The 27,059-nt window shown below is 40.7% G+C and overlaps 2 protein-coding genes across 5 annotated transcripts; one reads left to right on the top strand and one right to left on the bottom strand.

Moving 5' to 3' along the window:
* The first annotated feature begins 137 nt into the window (after positions 1–137).
* Positions 138–12,914, top strand: prrt1 (proline-rich transmembrane protein 1). Of its 2 annotated transcripts, none has more exons than XM_004548968.3 (4): positions 138–557; positions 3,703–4,040; positions 6,844–7,035; positions 9,914–12,914. In XM_004548968.3, exons 1-4 carry the CDS (start codon positions 539–541, stop codon positions 10,088–10,090), a joined length of 726 nt encoding a protein of 241 aa, XP_004549025.1. In that variant the 5' UTR covers positions 138–538; the 3' UTR covers positions 10,091–12,914. The 2 variants fall into 2 exon arrangements, with proteins under 2 accessions (XP_004549025.1, XP_076735353.1); XM_076879238.1 differs by lacking the exon at positions 138–557 and adding an exon at positions 2,217–2,363.
* A 2,481-nt stretch (positions 12,915–15,395) lies between these two features.
* tmem268 (transmembrane protein 268) lies at positions 15,396–26,993 on the bottom strand. 3 transcript variants are annotated; one of them, XM_012918573.3, is made up of 9 exons: positions 26,834–26,993; positions 24,044–24,182; positions 20,451–20,545; positions 20,267–20,374; positions 18,775–18,927; positions 18,579–18,656; positions 18,044–18,133; positions 17,654–17,860; positions 15,396–16,533 (listed from the first exon to the last, which is right to left on the bottom strand). In XM_012918573.3, exons 2-9 carry the CDS (start codon positions 24,174–24,176, stop codon positions 16,372–16,374), a joined length of 1,026 nt encoding a protein of 341 aa, XP_012774027.1. In that variant the 5' UTR covers positions 24,177–24,182; positions 26,834–26,993; the 3' UTR covers positions 15,396–16,371. The 3 variants fall into 3 exon arrangements, with proteins under 3 accessions (XP_012774027.1, XP_004549026.1, XP_004549028.1); XM_004548969.3 differs by having other exon boundaries at positions 18,579–18,689; XM_004548971.3 differs by lacking the exon at positions 26,834–26,993 and adding an exon at positions 20,913–21,143 and having other exon boundaries at positions 18,579–18,689; positions 24,044–24,118.
* Between the last annotated feature and the right edge of the window lie 66 nt (positions 26,994–27,059).

Raw genomic sequence — 27,059 nt, forward strand, 5'->3', positions numbered from 1 at the left:
GTTTGTTTGCATGGGTCTATTCTTCTGTGTTTCTTAACTACAAATCTGTCATCATGTGAGGACAAGATGTGTGAGGGAGGGCGGTGAGAGAGATCCATCCAATTCAGAGACTGCCTCGTTTGTTGAGCTGTAATGGGATGTTCCAGCCTGCTGCCTGTGCGCGCTGCCCGAGTCCGAGCTGTCGCTTTAAGACAGCGATAGCTTTGTGTCTCATTAATTCAATGTACAGCGACGCGTTAGCGGAGAAACATTATTAGACTGCCCTGCGCGCACAGAGAGGAGAGGAGAGGAGGGGGAGCTGAACGGAGCTGTGCGCGGTGACAGAGCCGGGTTTAAAGCAACAAAGGAAGAAGAAAAAACACCTCAAGTTGTTACTGCCGCTAAAGAAATAAAGATGAAAACATCCTGAGGATGGGCTGCACCCGTTTGGATTAAAAGTCTGCATCATCGCGCACTTGAAGGAGGATTTTCACCACCAACTGGAGTAAAGGAAAAAAAATAGATCCGATCAAAGGAGGCGGACAGAAGATCTGAAAGCATGTCGTCAGAAAAGCACGGTGAGGCGTTTTAATTGTCTGAAGCACGAAGGCAGATCCAGGGCATCGGCCTATATATATGTGTGTGTGTTTTGGTTTTTTCTAGTTTGCTGTCATCTGCGCTTTTCCCAGCTGCCCCCTTGTCAACCTCTCAATCCGCTTTTGCTTCTGCTGTGTCTACAAGATGATGCACCGCTGTGTGGGTGCAGCTTTGGTGGGGGTTGGAAAAAATAACCGCAGGGCCGTGGAGACTTTAAACTAATATCATCAGACTTTCTGTGTGTATCTGCTGAATTTATTTCTTTTACATTTAGTTTATTTTCATGTTCAGATTTTCTTCACTGAAGTGAGCTTTCACATCCTTCCTGGACTCCCTGTTCCCTATTTTTCCTCCCCTCTGTTATATATGTCTCACATCATTACGCACGGGCCTACGTACATCTCTCCTGACTATAGACAGGATGTGGGTGTCCTTTGCGCGTGCACGCCTTTAACAACCATTTATTGCTCGTGAACCCGAGCCTCTCTTCCACAGACACACACACACTTTAATCCTTCCACTTTCTAATATTTTAGAATTTGAAGCACCAGTTACTAATGTTGCTGGTGAACTGCATCTTTCCTCTTAAAAATATTCAAATAAACAGTAAAACAAAGTAGACGATGACACCTGATCTTGCCTCAGGAGGTGTGAAGAGCATAATGTGGAGCCGGCTGTAAACGTGACCGCTGTCTTGTGCTTTAATCAGATCTGAGAGGCTATAATTAAACAATGGATGGACATCTGCTGATGCTCAGAAGACACTCATTGGAATGCAAAACCATTAAAATACAGCAGGGACGTTAATGTGTTCAGCTAAATGGATGTACAGGTATTAGTTAACTGTTCCAAGCTTCTAAGTAGCAAATGCCTCAAGAAGAGAGTATTACAGGCATTTTGCTGATGACAGACGGACTCGGTTTTAGTTCTAACTCGAGGGCAGCATCACATTCAGGTGTGCCACTGCCACAGCTCTGTGCATGCTTCTGGGTGAATCATCAAACATTTCCCACAGCTCAAAATGTCTCAGGTTGTAACTCAACAGAGAAAATCAATATTTCTGATTAGGTGTGTTTGACGGCTTCTGGTCAGTAAAATCTGCAGCTGTGGGCGCTGCAGATTGACTGCGACCTTAAAGGGACACTTTACCCCAAATCAGACATATCCTACCTCGGGCCTTAACCCGTTGTTTATTGATCTCAGCTGTTTTTAGTGTGACTTTTTATGATATCGGCACCAAACCAGCTCAGAAATGCTCACTTTACTTGGAATAAAATGCAACCAAGTGGAAGATAGATGGATGCTACAGATTCAACTGTTTTATGTCCCAGTGATCACTGAGATTAAGGCAAATTTAAACTTTGCTGGCCAAGCAAGAGTCCAGGGATGTTTCAAGATGGCTGCTGAGCTGTGAGACGTTACAGCTGATCTGAGAGAGGAAGCCATGAATGTTTAAATGCCGTCACTCTGTCACAGCCTCGCCTGGACAGGCTGACACTTTCATGCAGCTGGCTGGAGTAGTTTGGGAGTTTCCGCATGAAACTGCTCACATCAAGATTTTCTTTTTGAGTAACCTGGTCATTATTTCTGTGAAGAGGTGCTGCTGCTGGGTTTTTCCCAATATAAGCTTCTTTTTTTTTTTAACATGTTGAGTACCACAAGGCAGTACTTTACTTCCATTATATCCAAGAGAAGAGGAGCATTTCTGCACCTGATCCCTTAAAAAACTGGACAGCACGTGCCAAAACAACTGAGATGGATGAATTAGATCTACATTTGATTTTGAGGTGAACTGTCCCTTTAATGTTTAAGCATTACAGTTTAATGGAAAGGGAAAAAAAATCAATATATATTTGATTAAAAGACTATTGATCTATAATGATGGCTAGAATTGGATCAGTAGCAGACAACTTGCTTAAGACAGTGATCTATTCCTGCACAGAATTCAAACATTAAGGCAGAAAATGGAAGAGATTTAATTAAAAAGAAACATTATCATTATTTATTCAGTGAAATAACAGAAGAAAATGTGTATTTTAGCTTAAATCTGTTGTTGAAGTGATGACAAAACACTGCGCGTGATTGCATTTTGCAGAGTAATGACGAGCGATTAAATTAACTACTCGGCTTGAGTGTTCCCACAGTTTTATTTCTCTCATCTGGATGCAGGTCGTTGCGCTATTAAGATCTTTATCATAAAGAAGAAAATAATGTGACGTCTCATGTTATTTTATATGGAATTCAAGTTATAATTGCCAAAGATGCTGCGCACACACACACACACTCTGATATATTTTCTGCTCATCACGTGATGACCTTTCAAAGGTGTCTTCCTCCTCGCGCTCGCTCCTTTCCCCTCTGTCTCTTTCTGGTCCACTTCCTGCTTGTGACAGGGTTGGGGCCTCTTATGTAAAACCGGTCCCCCGAGCGCACAAGTCGTCATCCCTCATCACCCAGCTTCTCTCCCGCTCGCTGACACTGCCTCCTGCTCTCCTTCTTCATGTCTCATCAAATCCTCCCTCTTCTATTCCTCCATCCATCTCCATTCTTTTTTTTTCTCCTTTTCTTCCTCCTCATGTCCCTGTCAACTTGGATTATCTCAGCCACCTCCCCGCTTCGACAACGCAACACCCTCTCAGTTGTTTTCAGTGTTAAGCAAACACAAAGGGAGCAGAGGTGTGAGCATTAAAGTGTTCAGACGTCCAGAAGCAGACAGATGCTTCGGGACGTGTTTCTCGACACCTGAAATGCCAAATTTCTGCTGCTAATAAACTTCTTTGTGAAGGATAAGCAGAGAAAAAGGCCTTTCTTCTTTTCCTTTGCCGGCAGTGAAAATGCCAATCACTGTCATCATTAGCCTGCGCAGGTTGGAAATGTCAGGCTTTGTAGCTGCTTTTTTAAGTCTTGCTGAAGAGCTGTGCTCCGTGTAATTGTTTTTTTTCTCTCCTCCTCGGCAGTGAAATAAGACATATTAGAGCCAACATGCAAACACACGTGTAGCCGTGCTCGAGTTAGATAACACGCTCTCGCTCTTACATCTGTTTCTTTTATTGTTCTTCCTCTGCCTTGTCTATTTCTGACTGCTCACCTACCTTTCCTCATCTTTCCTCCCTCTTCCACTCTCAGGGCTCGATGACTCTGGCCGTCAGACCATGCAGCCTCCTCCGTACCTGCCCGGCCCACAGGACCCCAACATGCCCCAGCACCCCAACATGCCTCCCGCGCCGGGCACCCAGCCCAACTACCCTCCTCCGCCTCCTCCTCCGGGTTCAGAGGGATACCTCCAAGAAACTCAGTTCCAGTGTGCCCCGATGGGGCCTCCGGGAGCCCCGCAGGGCTACACTGTCCAGACCCAGGCTCCGGGAGGCACCATGGCGCACCCTCCTGTGGGATACCTCCACCCGGGCTACCCGCTTCAGCTGCAGCCGTGCACAGCTTACGTTCCCGTCTACCCCATGGCATCGGTGAGTGAGACACAGCCTTGAAAGATTTCACAGCTCTGGCAGCAGGCTGCAGCAGAATTAAACCTCCACACTTCTTTCCGGCTCGTTTAAAATTGTCCATAATTCACTCCTCAGTAAGATCCACTAAATGTCATTCGATGCTTATTATGCAGGGAATCAAACGTTCTTCTGTTATCTCAGGGGCTTGTCTCTATCTTCAGAGAAAATGCGCATTTTGTGAAGTAATTTGCTCATTTTCTGCTTCGTTTGTGGCACCTGCTGTTGCGTCAATTAGCTGGACATTTATTAATCAAACGATGTCTCTTTTTTCCCCACATAATCAGCAATAAATGTCCAGAAAGCTCAGTCAGAAAAAGGAAAATTACAAACCACCTGATTTGTTCCAGTGAGCATGTCTTTATTCATCAGGCTCGTGTCCCACCAGCCCACAAAGAGCCTCTCGTATGATTTTAAATATCTTTAATGATGATGAATGATCATTTTTAATGATTAATGATGCACACAGCAGTGTTTTGAATAAGCTCTTTGGTGTTGCTTTCATTTCATTAATTTTGCAGGGTCAGACAGGGACGTAAACATGCAGGCTAATTCTCCACGTTGTTGCATTATTAGGCTGAAGTAATTTGCATTGATTGTCCTTGTACTTATATAAAGGCGTAGGACATTTTTCAGGCTAGAGGACATGTGGTTTCATTTTTGTGTGCAGCTTTCCAGCAAAAACAGGCTGAGTGTGTTTGTTTGATTCTCATAACAATCGAGATATTTCTCTGAGCTTTGAGCCTGACGGGTGAAATCGGTACTTCGTGGTAAAGTGTGCTTAAAGTGAAAGATCGTCTGGAAGCCACACATAAATTATAATACATGAAAGCTGACGTGTCAGTTAATTAATATCAATGTAATCAGTTAACCCACATTACATAAATTATACTGCTTTTTTTACACTCTAATACATAACTGAGTGCGTCACTGAGGTGGAATATAAATGCTAATACAATATTCGTACATTAGAGGAGCCGTAAGTTTGAAAAATGAGTCACAGAGCAGCAGTTCAAGCCAGTAAAATTAATTGATTTGGCTGATTTTAAATCAATTCATATACAAAACAGCAACAACAAAAAAGAAAGCAAATCTTTTGTTGCTGAACGTCATTGTAAAGCTTTTTTTTTTAAAATAATTTGTGCACAAATCCTTCATAAACAAGACAATTAGATTTTAAGAGAAGCTAATTTTGCATAAAGAGATCCATATTTTTTCTTTGGGCTTTGCTGCTGCTTTTGCACAGGAATAACTGGCTGCGCAGGAGATGTCCTTCACAACAGACGATGCCGATGCGTAAGAGCATCTTATGACACTCAAGCTCGGATCTGGGTTGCAAAATACTGTGAAATCATTAGAGGAGCATTATTCCAAATTATCAAGACAATAATTTGCGTGCATGAAATTAAAAATGTCCCCACAAGGGACATCAGGGGCTCTGCAGAACAAAGGAAGTGCAGCACAGCTGTAAACTAACAATATAGTTGATGACTGCAGGGAGGAACTAAAACATGTGCAGCACTAAATAAGTTTAAACTGAAGTTAAAGGCCAGTACTTGTAGGTGGAGGAGGGTTGAAGGACAAGTAGAGCTGCTTCTCTCTGTATTGTTCAGTTTCTACTGTTTTTCTGAGGCTCATTTTTCAAAAATAAAACATAAATTTCATAAATTTAGCATCTCTGACAGATGGGGATATTTGAGGGGTCAGAGGATGATAAATATTAAATCTTTTCCTGTTTTTCTAATTCTGCAGCAGAGTTTTACCTCTCCAGGTCTCATCTCACTGTCCTGGGAGCTTCGGAGTATTCTAATATATTAATAACAGCAATGACAGGAATGAGACCATTTGAGCAGACGACATAAATCCTTGGTTGAACTATTAAGCTTCAACATCATGTATTATAAAGACCAATCTGTACTCTTTGCCCATTCATTGTTGCTGGAGAACACAGTGGATTTTTGAACTACAGCCACACATTCGTCCACGTTAATAGATCAATCAATTTATATTTTACCCTGAACTAACATCAAAGTTGTAAAACGAGGCCTCGGAAAGAGACTGTGAATCATCAGACATCTGAAAGTGCAGCTGTCCAGCTTCCCGTCGGTAATTTCTTAAAAGCAGCGTGGGTTTGAATGCGAGGAGAATAATATCGAGAGCAAAATCTGCACTGCAGCACAAAATCACAAAATCCTTTTCCTTTTTTTCTTTTTTTTAAGTGTATTTCTGTCTGGCCTGCTGAGCTGATAAACATGCACAGCTCAAGCAGAGCGAATTGTGATGCGTTTCTTGCATCTAATTGAAAAAAAACCCCAAGTACTGAACATAATTTTTAATCCCGACAGGCTGAAAGCGGCACTGCACTCTGATATCTCGTCTCACAGCTAATGGTAATTACAGATATGACTGTACGGTGCAGTGCAGTCACGTTTCAGCTCCGCAGGTGGTTTAAAATAAAGCTAAAATTGTCCACTTGGCATAGAGAGCTAATGTTCAGTGCCTCCGCGCCACGATTAGGTCGCCTCCAACGTCTCGTCCAACTGTGAGAAATTCATTTAAATTAAAAATGAGACAATCAAAAATCCGAATGCCCCCTCTGACACCAGCGATCCTAGCAGGCTCTGCTTCCTGCTGCCCGGCTGCTGTGCCCTTCTTCACTCACATTAGCGTGTTCCTCTGTGTTTTGGTGTGGAAAGAGCTTTGCAAGCTGCTGGACTGTTTTAAAAGCACCGCTCTCCATCTTCTCCTCCTCTCTCTCTCTGTTCAGGGTCAGCCCTACATGCCGGCTGGAGGAACTCACCCGGGGATCCCACCGGGCCAGATTCACCCCATGCAAATGCCACCGAGCATCACCCTAATGGACCGCCGACCGCCGCACGACTACCTGCCCATCGCAGTGCTCACCACCGTCTGCTGCTTCTGGCCAACAGGCATCATTGCGATCATCAAAGCAGTGCAGGTTAATGCTGCTTCATAGTCTCCTTTTCATCTGTGGCTTTCATATCGATATAATATCACCTTTACAGATGACTTTGCGATGAATTTTCACTTTAAAGCCATTTTATTTGCAGACGCAGACGCTCCCATTTAAAATGATAAATGATAGAAATCCTGCAGTTTTTCTTGTCGTCCTGTAAAATAAGACAAAAACTTTCAGTGACTTAAAGCTCTTTCTTTGCACGTTAAAACAAGACTCTATAAAATCAATATTTAAGAGAATATTTTACTTCCAGTAATTTCTCAATAATTTCTAGAAACAGCCGAGCCGTGTGGTTCTCAGTAAACAGAACAGGTATCTTTCTTACATTTAAATGTTTCATATTATCATACAAATTGTAATATTTGATAAGCAGAGAAAATACAAAATGACGTTTTTAAATTATGATTTTATTGATTGAGGGATAAAAAGCTATCCAAATTTATTTACATGCCCTACAGTTTTTGAAAGTTGAGTTAAATTTTAGCTAGCCTTCCTGAAGAAGGATAAAAGATCTCAAAAAGTAACACATTATGCCACAGTCTGAAGAAACACACCTGAGAAACAAAGTCACTGACATCTATCAGTCTGGAATGGGTTACAAAGCCATTTCAAATGTTTTGGGACTCCAGTGAACCACGGTGAGAGCCACTGTATACAAGTGGAGTAAATTACTCCAAAAGCAAATCGACGAATCATCCAGGAGGTCACAAAAGAACCAGAACAACATCTAAAGAGCTGCAGGCCTCACTTTTCTCAGTTAAGGTCAGAGTTCAACAGTAAGAAAGAGACTGGACAAAAATGGGAGAGTAACATGGTAGGGTGCTGGTCTGGGGCTGGGTTGCCTCTTCTGGACTCTGGGCTTGCTGTAATTGATCAAACTGCTGTCTACCAGAAAATCTTGAAAATCATCAGTTTACACCCTGAAGCTCAAGTTTACTTCGGTTATGCAGCATGAGCCAAAACAACCCAGAAAGTTCACCTCTGAATAGCTCAGAAATAAACAAAATGAAGGTTTTGGAATGGCTGAGTCAAAGTCTGGATTTAAAACGATTGACATGCTTTGGCATGACCTTAAACGGGCTGTTTGTGGTGGAAAACGCTTCGATCTGGCTGAATAAAAGCAATTTTGTGAAGAAAAGTGGGACAAGATTCCTACACAGTGATATGAAAGTCTTACCACCAAGCATCACACACACTTGATTAAAGTTCCTGCTGCCAAAACCAGGTATAGGGTGCAGGTAGGTTTAGCTAACCTTTTCCCTTAATAAATGAAATCAGAAATGTAATTTTATATTTACTCAGGGTATCTTTGTCTAATTTTCAAAGTTGTTTGATGGTCTGACACATGTAAGTGGGACAAATATGCAAAAAACTAAGTATTTAGGTAGGAGCCAAATACATTTTGTGGAATTATTTTAAGCTCTGAAAGACTACACATTTGTTGATAAGCGAACAGCTCAGTAAAGGCAACAGCAGAACTGCGTATCTATGGCTTTGACATGTGTAGGTTATTGAATGTGACAGAAACTACAGTTTTCCTCAGACCTCCACGTCAAAATGTCCAAATTTACAGCAGAACTACATCATTGTGTGAAAAATCTGTGGTACATCTACTGCGGTGGTCCTGTGGGAGGTAATTGTCAAGTAGGTGTCGATTATGCCGCTAGCTGTTTGTTGAGCTTCGCTTCACCTTATTCACGTCACTGAATTGGACCTCTGAACTGTGTTTACGGTAGTTTTAAAAATGGACTTGTACCTTTATGCGATTAATTTTAAGGACAACCAAAAAAAACCCTGGATTTCACTTTTACCGACTCGCTACTACTGAAATATGTCACTGCAGGTTTCCAAAAAATAAAACGGCAAAGGCAGTTAAGCAAAAGGGTGCCTACATCCATCTTTTATCTACAGTTTGTAGGGGATGTGTCACTTGTTGCTCTCTTGTGTATTTTCAGTAGTTTTTAGGGCAACACTGGAGCCCTTAGTCGCAGAAGAATGAGATACTTCACACTTTGTGACACTACAAATGAGAAAACTAAATTATCTCAAGCCTTGACATATATTTTGGAAAGCAACTCTTGTAAAATGGCACATATATAAAGGTTTTCAGGCAAAATTATTTTATCTTTATCTTTTTAATGGGTTGTGAATTTAAAAAAAAAAAAAAAAAAAAAAGCCTTCCAGCTGCATGTGACTGTCAGGAAAGATCATTCATCCCTTGACTGTTTGTGTCAAAACAGGCTGTGGCTCTTTCTTCCTGCCAAGATAGGATCTGAAATACAGAAAACGACGTGGCTATGAATTTACCGACTGCAAACCAGGAGCCAGTATTTTGTGATTCATAATCATACAAAAAAAAAAAAAAAAAAAACAGATGGAAGATGTTACTTTGTGGATTCACTGATGTCACCTCTACATAATCTGCATCAGCAGGCGCAGTTTTTTTTTTTTTTTTTTAAATGCTGTTTTTCTGTGCAGGTGGTGTAAAGTTAGAGCTCCGTCTGGTGACTTTCATACTTTTATGTTGCTCTGTTGTTTATCTAATGGCAGACTGTGCTGACCAACACGCACTCAACAGACCACATCATTACATAACTGCACCATTGTCAGTGCAATGGGACAGAATGGATTTTTTCCTCTGGGCCTGCTCAGCTGGCTGTGCGCTGAGCTGATCTGACAGGGCATGGACCCACCGGTCTGAGCTCTATATGATGTTATAGGGTGTTACTGCACATTCAGCCTGTGCTGCAGTGAAATCGATCCATTCATGCTGTTTCAGACTCTCTCCTGCTCCCACTCGTGTATCTGCTTGTTGCGTAACACATTTTCGAATTTCTCCTCCCTCCTTCTCACTTAGGTGCGTACGGCGATAGCCAGAGGGGACATGGTGACGGCGGAAATAGCCTCCCGCGAGGCGCGCAACTTCTCCTTCATCAGTCTGGCGGTTGGCATCGCCTCCATTGTGCTGTGCACCATCCTCACCGTGGTAGTCATCATAGCATCGCAGCACCACGATGACGACTGGGAGCCGTAACTCCACTATTAAGTCCTGCTGGGAAATCATGGCCTGTATTAGCTAGCTAACTCTCAATCATTATGAGGATGTAGAAGCATTAAAAAAAATGCACTCAAAACTGCTGCTGGCCCTCTGCATACAGCCACACACACACAGCTCTGACCTAACCTGCCGCCATCACACACTCACAACCAACCACAGCTGTCGTCCAAATGCAAACAGCTGTCAAACGAGGCCCAGCTTTGCTGTTATCACAGCGGCCGCTTAATATTTACACCTAGATATGAGCTGCAGGAGGGAAACAAAGCTCCTTGCATTAACAATTCATGTGATGCTGATTAATTTATACATCCTTCACTGATGTGTTTGGATGAGAGGATAGGCCGCTGTGTGTGTGTTACATATTTTAGCAGCAAAATTGACCAAGTGGCGACCCCCACGGTTGATGAAATTTCAGATGCCTCATTTAAAAAAAAAAAAGGTTTATTTAGCTTATTTAAGTCTCGCTGGTGCAGATATACATGTGTTCTCTTCTTTATGCGTGCCATGTGGAAGCAGTGCTGATTTGCAGTGTAGAAGTGTCAGAGGGGATAGTCGATGTACATTTATAACATGCCAAATGCAGACTGGACTGACCAATCAGAGTATATATTTCTGTTTATGTATTATATCAACACTTATCTGTTTAAAATGATACTATATGAACTATGTGTTATTTATTTATAATCTGAAATTTATTCATTTATCCAGTATTTACCCATGCATAGACTTTGTCTGCTATAATTTGCAGTATATCGCTGTTTTATTGAATTTGTCGGACTGATTGAATTGGCCTGAATTTGATATCTTACCACTATGATATTGCACTTTGTAGTAACAGGACGAGATGATGCAGCTGCTTACATTTATAGTTTTTACAGTGCATGAATATAAATCTAAGCTAATGGGCTTTGAGTGCAAAAAAAAAAAAAATGCTGCTGCTTTTGGGAACATTTCCCTGTAATAAATGTGTGCTGAAGTATTTTTCAAGATGTCAACGAAGCTACTGTCAAAACAAGAAAAGGAGACAACTTAGATGATAAGTCTTTAAATATTAGGTTTGCGAATATAGCATTTTAGAAGTGTGTTAGCCTTTTTTGTGTTGCACATCTCTTGCTATTTAATCTTTAAAACACTTTTTATGAGACTTAGTGAAAAATTAGAAGAATGAGGCAACATAATCCTGCATGTCATCCTCAGTTTGCTTCCATTTCTCTTAAATACTAAGGCTAGAAGTGTGGCTCCTTTAATTTTATCTACAGAGTTTGTTTTCATGCAATTCTGTGGCTCCACCGTTACTGTGTAAACTATAAAGTCAGGTTTCCGGGGTGGTAAAATGAATGTTTCTAGTGTGAGAGAGAGGAAAACTTAATGCCTGTGTTCTATTGTAGCACTTTCAGCTCTATCATATTACCTTAGATGAACCTATGACTCTCTCATACTCTCTTTCTCCTCTTAGGAGTTATTGGACCTATTAACATATCTCTGTTGATCCCTAGGACGACAATATTCCAAAAAAAAAAGTTTTATAAAAATATTAACATAATAGGGAAAGTTTATAATTTGATAATTACCTAACAGTTTTAATATTATTATTTATATATTGTTTAACACATTGAAAAACATTTATATTGATATTTTTAATCTGAGACAGGAATTTAACCCACAATAATTACTTATTTTACAAATCCCATGTTATTCAATCCTTTTAGGTACATTTTATTTATTCTGTTGCATGTAAAATGTAAGTAACAGGAATAAAACAATAACAATTTGAAGCTGGAACAAAAAAGAACACTAAACCTAAACAGGCTGCTAATCGCTAACACTGTCGTTGTTTTGAAACTGCTTTAACAAGTTAAGATTAAAAATGCTATGTGACTCCCAAACATGTTAGAGGAGTTGTGTTTCAGCATTTAAAATGGATCAGCATTTTAGAGAATGAAATATCTTTCCTGTAGAGAGTTTTACTACCTGTGGCCTTGAGATATTAGCTTAGCTAGCTTAGCATAAAACCTGGAAAAGAGCGGGAAACTGCTAGCTATGTCCAATTGTTTCAAAATCTGCCTTTAAGCATCTCTAAATTTATTTTTACACTTTCTTCTTGTATTATATATAGTAAATAGATGTAATGTTCTAAGTATTAAGCTTTAGAGATGCTAATAAGTGTATTTTTTATTATATTTTGGACTTAGCTAAATTAGCTCCCCCTCAGTGCTAAAATATGAGCGTCAGTATTCTCATCTCATCTTGTCTCATTCTCTGCAGGAGAGCTAAATAAATGTGTCTCCCAAAATGTCAAAGTAGTTTCTAAGCAGGAATAAAAATAAAATTTTCCTCTTAAGACTCACATTTTCTTTTTCCCAGTGCAAATACAAGCCCAGTCAGTATGGTGACACTGAATTAAAATCAGTGTTAAATGAAACACAGGGCTGTTTAGTATTATAATTGCACAGAAGGCTCTGGCAGTGAGTGTGCTGACTGAATGGAGTCACTCCTAGTTTGTCTGCTGCTCGGCTGCATCTTCGTATGCAATCCTTTCTGATGGGATGAACTGCAGCTGTTGGCGCTACAGCTGGGATGTGTGTTCCTTATTTCCTTTTCATTTCTCTGTTTTGTTTTTCGGCTTGTAAATGCAGCGGGTTGCTTGTTCAAAGAGCCAAAAATTACCGTGTACATGTGGTTCTCTTGGGGTTTATTATTTTAATTATGTTCATGGCTGTGCTGCACATGCATTGGTTGTTTCTGACTTCAGTTGTTTGAGTAATGAATAAAACAATAATTTTGAGCTGTGAACAAGAAATCGATGAAGACAGCGTCTCATTCTTTGGGTCTGTTTTTCACCTCTCCATCCTCTTGGTCTCTATGGCATCTCCTCTCTCCCTCATCACTAGGATGCTATTTATAGTTGCCCCGGTTTTCTGCCTCTCTCTGTCTCTTTTTTCCTTCCTCTGTCAGAACATGGACTACAGTGTCTCTTGCTATCTTCTGTTTAATCACAGGATGTGCTGCAGGTTTTGGGCTCTGCACATTAAAATTAATAAACCTTCCTTAACTGTTTTACTGTATAAACATGTAAAATCATATCACATCGGTCACTTTCATGTTGTTTCCTGGCCATCTTTTTTTTTTGCCTCTTTGGTCCGGAATGGATGAAAAAAAGACTCATTATCAAACCCACAGTTATCGAAAACACGATTAATAATTATAAATGGATCTTTTCCCCTCTGGAACCACCACAAGGTTGATTTCACTCCCTTTCCACACCATTAAGTCTTTGGACAGTATTTTTTTGTCGTTTTGTCACCACAGTGGACGTTAAATCCTAGAATCAAGATGTGATTGAAGTGCAGACTTTCAGCTTTAGGTCAAAGGGTTTAACTGAGCTATTTTCATATGATCAAAAGTAAATGGACAAATGACTGACAAACAGTTTAAAGGCCAGGCGAGACCTGAGTTCAAGTGACTTACAAATAAAAATATTTAGCATTAAAGCATTACTGACCAAGGTTGTTAGCATTAGGTGATCCACCCTCTCAATTCAATTCAATTCAGTTTTATTTATATAGCACCAAATCACAATAATGGTTGCCTCAAGGTGCTTTATATTGTAAGCTAAAGACAATTATGGTCACTTTAGGTTCCAAACAAGCAACAACTGTTGTTGTAAATAAAAGTAAAAGCACGAAAAAAGTGAAAGCAGTGTCTGTATGTGAGTTTTGGGGACCCCTGAGCTCTCAGTGTATATACAGTCCTGTGGTTCCCCTTAGTTGCTGTCTGAACCAGTATGCTTCTGGGTTTCCCCGACTTTACTTTCAACCTGAATAGTGCAGATCTCAAAGCAGATTTCAGCTCCTTTATTTCACTAACCTGACCGCGAGAAACCAAAAGAGTTACAGACTTGGAGAATGAGTGGGTGAAAAGGAGGGCTGTGACTGAAACGCACCATCTGCTGGCATAAAATAAAGACTTAGATGAGTTAGTGAATGGATCAGAAGTAAGCTAACATTTAAAATGAACTGAATAGAATGAACAATTTACCCAAGAAAATAAGTACATTGCATGCCCTCATTATCTAGTGGGGACTTATTCAATTAGTTCCTTTCTCTTGAGACCAGAAAGTAACGTAAGTCACCCAAATATTTTATCACCTCCCCTTTTGTTGTTCCTTCCCAGACTTATGCGTTCTTTCCCGTCAGTTTCTGTGTTCATGAACTGCTTTTATGTACATATGTCTGTCAGGCCCCCCTCACATAAAGTCCATAAATAGTCCTCATTTGAAGATTTCTTACATTTTAGAAAACAGGTCACTTTTTTCCAGTGGTAGTTTTCATGCCTTTTTATTTGTTCACTGGTCCGTTTCTTTTCTTCAATAACACTACTATAATTAATTGCGCACATAGTTATTGATATTGCACCAGTTTAAAAATGTGTATTTATTGTTTGTTTATTGATCTCAGCATAGGCTATTTGAATTCCAGACCTTACATCTTCCCTCCATGCAATTCATCTATTCTGAGAATCTTGCACTGATTTCACATTTTATGAAAATTATTCATGTAAAGCCTGAAAGCCTTGGAGGGTTTATTAAAGTCTCTCATGAATTTAAAATAAGGAATTAAATATCAGTTTTCATATGTGAGTTTTAATTAGTATCATTTTTGTTAGCGCTAGCATTTTTGTGCAATTTATTACCCAAAGTTTGGTATACTTTATTTCTTTTAGTGATCTTTTATTACAGGTTTGTCACTTTGCATTTGAAACCTCTTCTATATTGCTTTTTTGCATATAAGAATCATTAAAATCTGTGGTATTGCCTCTTTAAATGGTGCGAGGTCTCTGTCCAACAGAAAAGAGGTTGGAGGGAAAAGGTGGGAGTCGAGCCAGCCCGTGTGTGCAGGATCACAGATGGTCGTTTAGCCTCCTGAGGAGAGCCGGTGTCTCTGAGATCGTTTAACTTGGCCTCACGCTGCACGCCTCTCTCCTCTATCACACGGTCCCAGCTTCCCCCCCGTGTCGGCCACGCTGGCTGTCTTGCTGTTTGTGTTTGTGTCATCTTGCTGCTCTCTCGCTGGGCTGTCATCCCGGCCCCAACATCAGGACTGATGGGCGACGTCTGGAAATATTTCAGGATGGATTCTGGGAAGTAAAACCGCAGGTGTAGAAGCACAAAACAATATTTTTTTGCCAGGATGAAAAAAACAAAGCTCATTACACACTGACATCACTTTCCCTTCACACATTGTGTCTTTGTCTACAAATCACTCGACAGGCTTAGTGTCCTTGTCTACAACAGCACAATAAGTTTATTCAATCGAATACTGCGCTTGAATGCATTTTAAAGGCAAACATACGTACATATTGCTTCATCATTTTCATTTACTGTTCATCAGTCAGAAGGAGACCTGTCACAGGCAGCCATCGATGTTTTATGACCCTTAAATTTACCCCAAATGCACTTTTTCAAGTTTTTCTACAGTGAATTACAAGAAAACACCTAAAAAAAAAACATGCAACATACCAGTGCTTGTTTCTGTGTTTTTATTAAAAACTGGGATTTTTGTATCACAATATAAATATTTACCCTCTAAGGTCTAAGCTATCAAAGATGCAAAACTCAATCCCACAAAACTCTTTAAAAAAAAAACAGCAAAATGAGCCTTTTTGATAAAAATATGGATAGGTTTTAATACGTGTGGAATATGTGATTGTCTGGACTTGCAAGAACAATTTAACAATTACTAAAATTACAAAGTGTGATTGCCTAGGGTTGGAGTAATGTAGTGAGACAGAGCAGTAACATAATATGGAAATAGCACAAGTGCCTCAAAACTCTACTTGAGAAAAACGCATATATACATATACTGTGTGTCAAGTCATAATAACCTGTATTTAATATATGTACAAATAATTTAAACAGTAGTAAGCAGTGGCCACGGCTGACTGCCATGCACACGGGAGGACAAACATTGTTTTACAGCAGCTGGACGGACCTGTGTTCTGCAGTGACAGCGTTTGGCAGCGTGCAAATGAGTAAACATCCAGCTGGTGCAAACAGAGCGGGCAAGAAAACAGCAGCTGACATGCAGCAAGAGAGCGATAACCTTAAAACTAAGGAAATGAAGAGTTTGAGGCTCCAAACAAGTCCTTCTGGGAATCAAAATGTTCTTGATCCATAATGCCTCCTGAGAAAAATTCTCCCATATGTCAGTTTGTGTAGTTTCCAGCAGCTCTCTGTGTTTCTGGTTTGCTTTTGGTTGTTATTGAAGGATCTTTGTTTTGATGTACTGACAGAGGCAGATGGGGGCTGTGGTGCAGTGGCTTCTCTGACCTCTGTGGTGTGACGATCCTGAGAGCCTTTCAGACACGAGGAGCTTCACATAAGCCGCACTGTAGGTCATGAGGAGCTGGTAGGCTTTAGCCTGCAAGGATAAAAACAAGGACATAAGCAGATATTGGATGTGTGTGAGAGAAAATGCGAGGTGGGATTGAAACTATCAAAATGCAATCTTAAATGTGCTTTGAAATGATTAGTTAAGCCTTTTCTGCAGGCTACACTTTGAAACAAGGGGCTTATTAAGGTCTCAGTCATATAAACGTAGCCATAAAAACGATCAGATGCTCATTAACTGAAAATACTAGTGCAAGGTCTAGTGCAACAGTAATCAGCAGACAGGCGCTGCTGCTCAAATGCACTCGACTGACTGATCATCAGCGAGTCTGAGCACCTGTGGTGGGTAAGTGGGTCAAAGAATGTAAGGCACAAACACTAATATTTCCTAAACCTTTACATGAAAAAACAACAACTTTAAAAACAAATCTAAATAAACATTTTTGCCCTCCTCTTCTTTTGGGTGGCACATTTTTCAGTGACTATTTGATATAAGAAGGAGGTGCTCACCCCACATCCAACTGGCTAGCTGCACGTGTGCTGGAGATGGCTGTACAAGCTACTGAATCATGGCACATACTCAGTTTTTCACTCACTGCTTTTGGCTTAATTTCCGCTGAATAAATAATGACATGGTGTAATACAGTATATTGTGTATTGTTCAGCTGAGGCTCTACCTATTTTTAGAATCTGGCAAGAACCAAGAAAGAACCAGAGAGGGGGGAAAAACACAGTTTGGGTAATGAGCCACTACTGAGCTGTTTTACCCATTCATTTCTTAGAATTTAAGCCCAAGTAGTCGTGCTGACAGATTTCTTTTTATTCACAAAAGCAGCATGTCTTTGTCAAAGAGAAAAACTGACACGTCCCGTTGAAACCGCACTCAGGGATTACATGTGTAGTTAAACTTCTTTGCACTGGTACGGCCCATTTAAGATCAAAGTGAGCTGAATGTGACCCACGATATAAAACAAGCTTGTGAGGTTTGGTAACAGAAGCCATTTTGCTCCTCCAATGAAAAGCAGAACGCTTCAGCTCTGATTTTAGTGCCCCGTGAAGCTGCACACATCTGTGATCAGCCAGATGTGATAGATCTGTTGCTGATATGACTAACGTGGGTCTACTATCGCCCAGACCATCATGTCTCTCACCTGAGAAGGTAAAGCTGCATCGGGGACGAGGCTGTAGTTTTTGGTGGCTGTGGCGTCCTTCTGCTGGTTGGATGATCGGCCGCTGGCTGCGCTGCCATTCTCCAGCAGAGGCGTCTGCTCATCGGAGTCCTGCTCCTCCGCATCTGATTCTCCGGCCGACACTTTGGTCACCAGGACGAAGTGAGACATCTTGCTCTTCAGTTTTTTCTGATGGGAGTTAGACATCGATTTTATCATTTTAAAGACCAAATGTCTGCGTTTGTTTCCTGCGGCAACCTGGAGTTATATTTCTATCGATCTGGAAGGAGGGCAAACAGCGGAGCTCCAGAAAAATCGATGCGGCAGCAGCAGCAGAACAAACCGGGCGACAGATGTACTTGACTCTCTCACCTGAGTGTCAGTCGTCGCAAAGCTGAGCTCCTCTAAAGTTTCAGTCAGCGCCCTCAAACAGGGGGACATGTCCCAATACACGAAGTACAGCTACAGAGAGACACAGAGAGGGGACAGCAGACACGAGCTTCAGTGGACCACTGATGTCTATTAATCACCACATTATTTCATTTTAATAGATCTGTTTAAAGCATGGAAGATGCCCTGCACCACAACATGCAATATTATTACTCCTGTGAACTTTTCCTAAACCTTTATCGTTATCCTGCACACTTTTCCTCCACATCACAATGTTTTCCACTGAGGTCAATTAAAGGTTTTACTTCCTCTCATTGGCCGTTTCCCTTCTGTCTGACTGTTTGCTGTCATTGGTGCTGAATCGTCAGTCATCTCTGTATTTGTGTATTTATCTTTGGCAGGTTGTAAACAAAGAAGGGGGAAATGAATGAAATGGAAGTTGGTAGCCTGAACTGTATGAAACAGCCCATACTCAGCTTCATATTCTGCCAGTTTGAACTGATGTTATCAAACTAACCTTCATGTTTCCGGTGCAGTTTCGCACCCAGTCAGCCACGCCCACCAGCAGCTTGTGTCTCACCAGCATCTCGTTAACCTGGACCAACCGAATATCTAAATTCACATTGATCTGACACAGAATGGTTTGAGAATCAGTTCAGGGTCAGACTTGTGTCAAAACTGGCTTTACTGGCATGCCGTGACAGCTGACTTACCTCCTTGTTACTGCAGTGAAGGATGAGGATGACGGCAGTGGTGAGGACGATGGAGATCAGGCTGACGGAGAGACAGAGGACCCAGTAGTCGCTAACGGTGATGTAGAGGTGGAGGGTGGAAAACACCGCACACCACAAAACCACATACAGCACCTGGTGGAAGCAGAGGGGAGGAGGCTTTAGGAGTGTCAGCTGTGAAGCTAAACCATTAAATATTCTGGTTCTCAAAACTGTAGGGCGGACCCACTTGTGAAAATACTGAGTGAAACTAAGCGAATAAGAACGTTGATGTTTTTGCATCTTCGCTGAGCACAAACTCTGCTCGAATTTAAGTCTAGCTGGATTTCACTCTGCCTCTGTGTGACTGGTAATGGAACATTAAAAGGGTGATTTTTACTGTTGTTGTTGATGTTTGTTCAGAGTTATTAATAAAGGATTTCTTATGAAAAACCTCAAATTTACCCAGAACCCACAGAGATGTGTTAATGATGCTTGTTTTGATTGGAATTCCAAACTTATTAGTCTGTTTATTAATTACTAGATAAACATAAAAGAATTAGTAACTACAGTTTTTCACTCAATACTTACAGCCAGAGCAAAAACACTGAAATCATGGCAATTACTCTATTCATGACTCTCAAATGAAAGGACTTCCTGTTTTCTCTGCCATATGTCACCTAAACTACACAACTGTTTCACACAACTCTGCGCAGTCCTGTGCTGGTCTTCCAGGACCGGATGACCCAGCAAATCCAAACATGCAATGGCCAGAGAAAAAAGAACCCCCAAGAGCTACATATCAGAGTCTAAATGTTGCAGAAAAAGACTGAACAAGTGTAGTTTGTTTGTAAGGGTAGCCGGGGGACAGCCTCTTCTAAGCATAGCTTAGGCTTGCAAAGTTGGATCTAAACAAGAAGATTTATTTGTATTGGATATTTAATAAAGAACAATGCTTTTTAATACCGAACTAGTGTAAAGTCAATTGAAATAAAGTAAATGTGGTATACTTTTGATGGATATTTTAATAGATTATAAGTCAAAGCACATAGATAATCACAATAAAATCATTTAGTTAAATAATTTAAAAGTTTCAACTAAAAAAATAAATAAATATTGTTGTTTTGTTTTTTTCGGGATTGTTTGAGAGTACACTGTCTATAAAACCTGAAATCTGTGTAACTTTTCCGCATTTCTTTGTAAGATGTTGTAGCAGCCTTTAAGGGGAATTCCTCTGAACAATGAGCCTGTGAAAACTTCCTGTCTATCCAGTTAGTCAAGACCTTGGAGGTTTGATGAAAGTGCAGAATTTACTCAAACTGATTGATGGAGATCTTTGTCTGTTTTGCTCTCTTTTCTATTTTCACTCTGACTACCAGAAACAGCCTGCACAAGAAAAACATTTCAAAGAAAGAATGAAAACCGAAAGAAAAATATTGAAAACAAACAAAATAAACACAGGAAGTGATAATGGAGAACAGAAAGATCATCATACCGGCGCCATTATAAAATGAAACTGAGCCGAGTTGAAAACCATGTATCTCCTGACCGAGGGGACGTCCAGAGCTGTTTTCAGTGGAGTCTCCATGTCTTCACGTGGAATCTAAAATCGTGAAACAAACAAATTAATTTGGTAAAGATCTCTAACGTGCTGCTGTTCAGTGTGTGCGCGTGTTAACCTGGAAGCCCTCCCTCTCCAGTTTGGCACGGCACCGAAGCAGATTAAAGCTGGGGTACAGCATCGAGCAGCTCGGCACTGACGCCACACACTGACCTGAGAGAAAGACAAGAGTATGGAAATAAAACCTTTGAATCGATTGATTGATTGATTCATTTCATTTCATCCATATACATAAACCAAAAAACATCACAGACCAACACCTGACAGTGTGCATGCGATGAGAATAAGGAAGACCAAAAAGTAATCGTAAAGATCAACTGATTTCAATAGTGAACCTTTGTTAAATGTAGGTCATTAAAACCTCAGTCCACCTCTGGTGTGTTAGTCATCACAAACAACTTTAAGAAAAGTAGCCACAGGATGAGCTGTGGGGTTAAAATATGCACCACAGATTTAGAGCAGGCTTTTTAATCCGAGACCTTTACAGAACATAAATAAAATCTAACACTGTGTAACTTACAAGGAAATGAGGAAACTGTGCTCAGAGGTGAAAATTGCCTTTATGTGTTTCTGGTAAAGCGTGCAGGCTCGAAGCATTCCTGGCACAACAGTCCCAGCACTGGTATGTGGTTCATTATAAGGCGCAGGAGGAATTTCACACTTCAGGTTTGAATAGGCGAGTGCAGAAGCAGTTCCACGAGAGCATAATCCAGGTTTTTTTTGTCCTCGTTTCAAAGAGCATCTCTGTTAGCTGTAAGAATGATTGTGCTGGTTTAAAATGTGCCATGTGTGATTCAATCATTTGTCACAGGAAACCAAGAATATATGAAAATAAAACATGTCAGCAAGATCAAGTCTGTGTGAAAACTATTTTGGGATCATAATGCCTCCCACACACCGCTTCAAAAGTCTCTTTGGGTGTGGAGCCACTCCAGATGGGGCGTGGACAGTGAGGGGAAAAATAAGGAATGACGTTAGGTTGAAGGATGATGATCACTGCTATTGCACTGAAATAATCTGCACGGTTGTGTGTTGTGTGTGTCGCTGTGTACTGTCACATGGGGGCAGTGTCAGTTTGCCTGTGGGCTACTCTGGTTTGTCTGTTTTTGGATCTTTAGCTGCTGAGGAGACCACAGAAGTTGTGCAGTCAAAAGAACTAGTGAAGTGAAACTCAGTGCTAAAAACAATGAAAACTGCCCACTGCAGTCAGATCTGTGCTGCTTTTTAAAATCTCCGATGCAGTTTTCTTCCTTTGCAAGCCCACTTTATAACCAATCAGCACTGCACCTACAAATAATGTTATTGCTATTGGGCTGTTGAATTCGTGGACTGCATGTAAGCATGTGTTGCATACCCAAAATCTTTCACTCTGTATTTAAAAGCCTGCACAAGGGCACTCAGTGTGGTACCATGATTTCTGTTTTAGTGCTAAAAAGCTTAAAAATGTATTAAGATATCCAAACACACGCGTGTGGATCACAGACTGAAACAGGCCAGAGTCAGAAACAACTTGCAAACAATCCATCCAGAGAGTTCTTGAATTATTGGTTAGATTGACGCAAACAGTCTGTAAGTAAGAACGAGATTTTAACTCGCTTTTTCAACCTTTACACAACTGTTGCATTAATATTTTCTCTGAACTGAAACAGGCACTATAATCATAGTGGAAGGTAGTGTAGGTCTGACTAAAGCACTATGTGGGCAAAACTGCCTACACATTACATCTACAGGTGCTTCTGGACCATGGAAACCTGCGCTATGAAGCTCCCAGCACCCGGTCTCTGTGCTGATGTTAATGCTAGCCGAGGCTTGTAGCTCTGCAGTTATTGAGCCAACACAGAGTTGGCTGCTTTTCCACACTGTCCACTTCAGCAGCGACCGAGCTCTGTAACTTTTTATGCCTGAGTTGCCGTGATCTCTAAAAGCTTCCACTTCTTATCACGTCACATATCACAAATAACAGATGATTGTGGAATATCTAAGAAGGAGGAAATTTCAGGAACTGAGTTGTTGCAGGGGTGGCGTCCTATTACAGCACCACGCTCTGATTTAGTTAACCCATTCCTTCTCAAATGCTTTTAAAGGCAGACTGCATGTTTGGTGCTTGGTCGTATACACCTGAAAACACCTGAATTCAAAGCCCAGTACTTTTCTCCATATAGTGTGTGAGATGAATTACCCAATTTGGCTTTTATTAAATATGATTTATCAGCTTGTTCATGTTATTTGCAACCAATTCAACAGATCAGTTGGTAGAAAACACACAACTTTGATAATAATCCAGTGCTTTGACAGAACTGGAAATCTAGGCTACTAAAATGAATTCCAAAGATTAAGGTCACACAAACACACACACAAAAGAATAAAAAATATTAACATATTTAAAGAGACTGGAGGCAGGCAGTTAGGGAGACAGCTAAAGGATGATAAAAGGCATCACATCTAAGCAAGTCTATAGAAATGAATTTTTAGAAGCTATTTAAAAGAAGCCGTTAATTCTGAAGGATGGTCTCCTCAGAAAGGTCACATCACAGCTGAGGGTTGTCTCTAGATTTGAACCTTTTGAACCACTTAAAAAGCCCCACCTGAAGCCTCGAGCAGGCTCATACAAGGTCAGTTATTCTGCTGCCTCGCTCGGAGGCAGACCCAAACAAGCTTTAAAAAAGCGATCAGTAAACTCTTAGATCAGTTCATCCGTTGAGCCGACAGAGAGAAGCCAGGATGGGGGTGATGTGATGCTGTCTGAAGTATCCAGTAAGATGCCAAGCACCTGCCAGACGGCAGGAAGGTGCAATAATCCAGGCTTAAAAAGTACATAGACGACTTTCTGCAGATCTGAGTGTGAAAGTGTAGCTTTAATTCTATAGATGGTTCTAACTAGGAGAACTTTTTTTAATGTGAGACTCAAACATGAGGCCTGAATTGAAGTGAACACTCATGTTTCTGGCAGCTTTCAAATGCCCAAGAGAAGTTCTCAGTTTGTGGGACTGAACAATAACATTTGTGGTACTTTGTTTCAGAAACTGCTGTGACGTCCAACATTTAACCTCACTGAGGTGGTTTAAAAAAGCAGCTCGGCTTTTAGGTCTCATTAGAAGGTATATCTGCTTGTCCCAGGTGTAGGAATGAAAAGAGAGGTTCGGGAAGCGAATAAATAGAAAATCAAATTGCACCACAGGTAGCACAAGCTGCAGAGGATGAAGGGTTTCCTACACTGTTAAGAATGCTCTCATGACTGTTTTGTATCAGCAAAAAGAAGCAGAAACATCAAAGTAATCCAAATGAATTGATTCAATTATTTCTCTACACCATAGGCCTTAGTAGGCTACATTTTGGCCAGGGTTAGGCACAAAGATTTTGCTATTTATTTATCCTACTTCCTGTTTTATATCTAACAGCTAAACATCCTGATTCATACTGAGACCAGAAGCCTTGTTCCTTCAAACAGACGCAGTAAAAAGGCAATTCATTTCATTAACAAGCTACAAATGTCAACTTGCAAAACAATACTGCCAGTAAATCAGCATAAAAAGCTATATGCCATAAATTCATCTTCCATCAGCAGCTGATCTTTGATGCACAAAAACCGAACTAAGGATGTGATGAATGAAGAGCTGTTTATCAAATACATACAATAAAAAATGCAGTTACCGTTCGACCAGTCAGGTCTGCTGTTGATGCTGTCCCGCGCATGAGGTCTGGAGTACTGAATTTGAACGTCCCCCTCCCTCTCCTCCACTATGTGGCAAACTCCATTGCTGTCCTCCATCATCTCGGGGGTCATTGTGTCCTTAAGAACAAAACAATTAAATTTAAAAAAAAAAAAATCTAAACTGTTAAGCTTAAAAGTTCCTCTGGCTCATGTGATGGCAGAGTCATGCACGATTTTGCAAGAATCACAAGAAGACAGTCAGAAAGAAAATCATGTGCGTGTAAGAGGTTGTGACTGCCAGTATGAATAGCATTGGGAAACTGTTTGGTAAGCCTGGAGAACACATTTGTGAGGAAGCACGTCATGATAAGAGATAAAGTAAAGAGGAATGCATTCATTTATTCTTTTCCTAGTGTATGAGTCCCAACAAAGGGGAACTTCAAGACGGTACACACAAAACCAAAGGAAGTAAAATATTTAGCTACTATCAGTACTGAACTGCGCAGAGAGCTGAGTCATGGGCATGTCAATATATTAGAGAGAAATGACTGGAAAAGTTAAAATCACTTTTGCATTGATTACATACTAGAAGTAACTTGACAAGCACCTGAAAAAAGTGTAGCTGTACTGTTTTACATAAACAGTAGCGCTGCATGGTTTTATGCATGTTGTATATTAGATGCATGTTTGAACTTTTTTACTCTTACATCACCTTGATGATCAGTTACATCAGTCAAATGTTACAAATGCAGCACACAGTCCTCCAACACAGAGAAAAGCATGTATATTAGTCTCTATATGCCAGCCACTCTGTTAGATACACCTGTTCAACTGTTCATTAACACAAAAGTGTAATAAGCCAATCATATGACAGCACCTTTATGCATTTAGGTACATAAACATGGTCTGAAAAATAAAAAAACAAAATCCAGTGAGCAGTACTTCTGGTGGTGAAAATGCCTTGTTCATGTCAGAGGTCAGAGGAGAATGGCAACAGTAATTCAAATCACCAGTGGGTATAACAGGTAAGAGCATTTGAAAATGTAACACGTCAAACCTTGAAGCAGATGGACTACAGCAGCAGAATACCTGTCCTGTCAGCTAAGAACAGGAAACCGAGGCTACATTGTTCACAGGTTTCCCAGTATTGGATGTAAAAAGACTGGACAATATTTCCTGGTCTGATGAATCTCGATTTCTGCTGCCACATTCAGATAGTAGGATCTAAATTTGGTATAAAAAGCGTGGAGCCATCCAATCTCGCATCAAGGATGCATGGTGGATGTGTCATTTCTTTTTACACACTTTGCCCCTTAGTACTAAGTGAGCACAGTTTAAACACCACAGCCTACCAGACTATTGTTGCTGACCATATCCATCCTTTTAACAGTCACAGTGTATCCATCACTTAATGGTTGGATAATGGACCAGTTCACAGAATCCAGAATGGCAGCGCTGAAGATAAAAAGTGAGCCCAGCTAAGTACTAGTAAGGTGTTAAATGCTGATCTGACAGGAGGCTGAGGCCTTTATAGGGTGACTATGTAGCATATAAGGTAAGGTTCTCATTCCATTTCATGTTCATTTCAGCAGTCCATGGATCCCTACATCTTTGCACCACTTGAATAAACTCTATGAGAGCTTTAGGTGCACATGTATAGCTCATGTTTCCCCTAAACTGCAGTATTCTGTAAGTAAACTAAAAGAAACTAAACCCAAAGTCGATCTGTGACCAGTAATTTAAAAAGCTAAAGCTAAAAGCTAAATATGTTAAAGAAACCACAGCCATAACGATAACGGGGACAAAAAAAAAAACCTTAAAGAGGCCTTTATCGCTAATAAACACATTTACAGTTAACTGTGAGAAGTCTGCAACCTTGCAGGAAACTTTAACTTCTGCTTTCGGGGATGTGGGCCTTTACTGCTGTGCAATACTGATACAATATCTGCTTACGGAGGCAGAACAAATGGGCTGAATTGTTGAGAAATTACATTGTTGTGATTATTTTGGAGTTTTACCAAAATAAAACTCGTTCGTTGCACACAAACGTGCAAAAATGCCATAGCAGAGAAGCTGTCTCATAAAAGAAGAGGAGACACAGGTTTCTTGTGGACACTACACCTGAACCAGATCCCTCTCCAGCACCAAAACTGACCGTCAAATAAAAGAAAAGTAATGAACTTAAATGTTTTTTAACCAGCTCTCTCTGGCTGTCGTTGGAAACAAAGTTTAGCAGTTAAGTGTGAAATTTAAACTGTCGGTGTCTAACCTATTGAAGTCTAACCTCTTCCTCACTGCTCTCATTCTGACTTTATTTACTTTCATTTTCACTTCCTTGATTGTTAATAAGGTCTAACGTTAGACCTTATTAACAATGCCAGTACTGGCATGGAGACAGTTTATCACTGCCTGCTTACACTGCACCTGCAGATGAGGATGGGGAAGAAAAAGAATGACACATTTCACACATGTGCAGGCAGGCTGTATCTTGCACTCGGTGCATGTTTTTACCACCCAGAGGGCTTTATCAGTAAACACCCAGCTGTTATCTTTACAATGCATCATGTTTTCATGTCCGGTGTTGCAAACTGCACATCCTTTTTGCCTGCTCGTAAACTAAACAGTGTATCCTTAACCTGACGTTAAACTGAAGCCTCGACGATGACAATGGTTGAATATTTTTGCTCCTACGCATTTTTTTTGTGCGCAAAAGTTCCTCTGTAAGTTATTTTGTTTCTCCTGACACCTGTACACGTGAGAGTTCCAAAGCAAGACTAAACATGTCCTACCTGAACTTCAGATGAAACTCCATCAGTTCACCAAAGCTGTCATCTTTGTATTCCCTTTGTCCTTCCTACCATAACTCCTGTTAATCGAGAGAATTACCACATGATGGTCCTACAGACACACACAGAATTGAAGCGTATGCCTCTATCACACGAATGAGTCTCAGCCTCTCTCTCTCTCTCTTTCTCTCTCTCGCTCTGTTTCTCTCTCTCGTGACTGAGCTCAGCC

The sequence above is a fragment of the Maylandia zebra genome, linkage group LG22 (assembly GCF_041146795.1).
Source record: "Maylandia zebra isolate NMK-2024a linkage group LG22, Mzebra_GT3a, whole genome shotgun sequence".
Taxonomy (NCBI): Eukaryota; Metazoa; Chordata; class Actinopteri; order Cichliformes; family Cichlidae; genus Maylandia; species Maylandia zebra.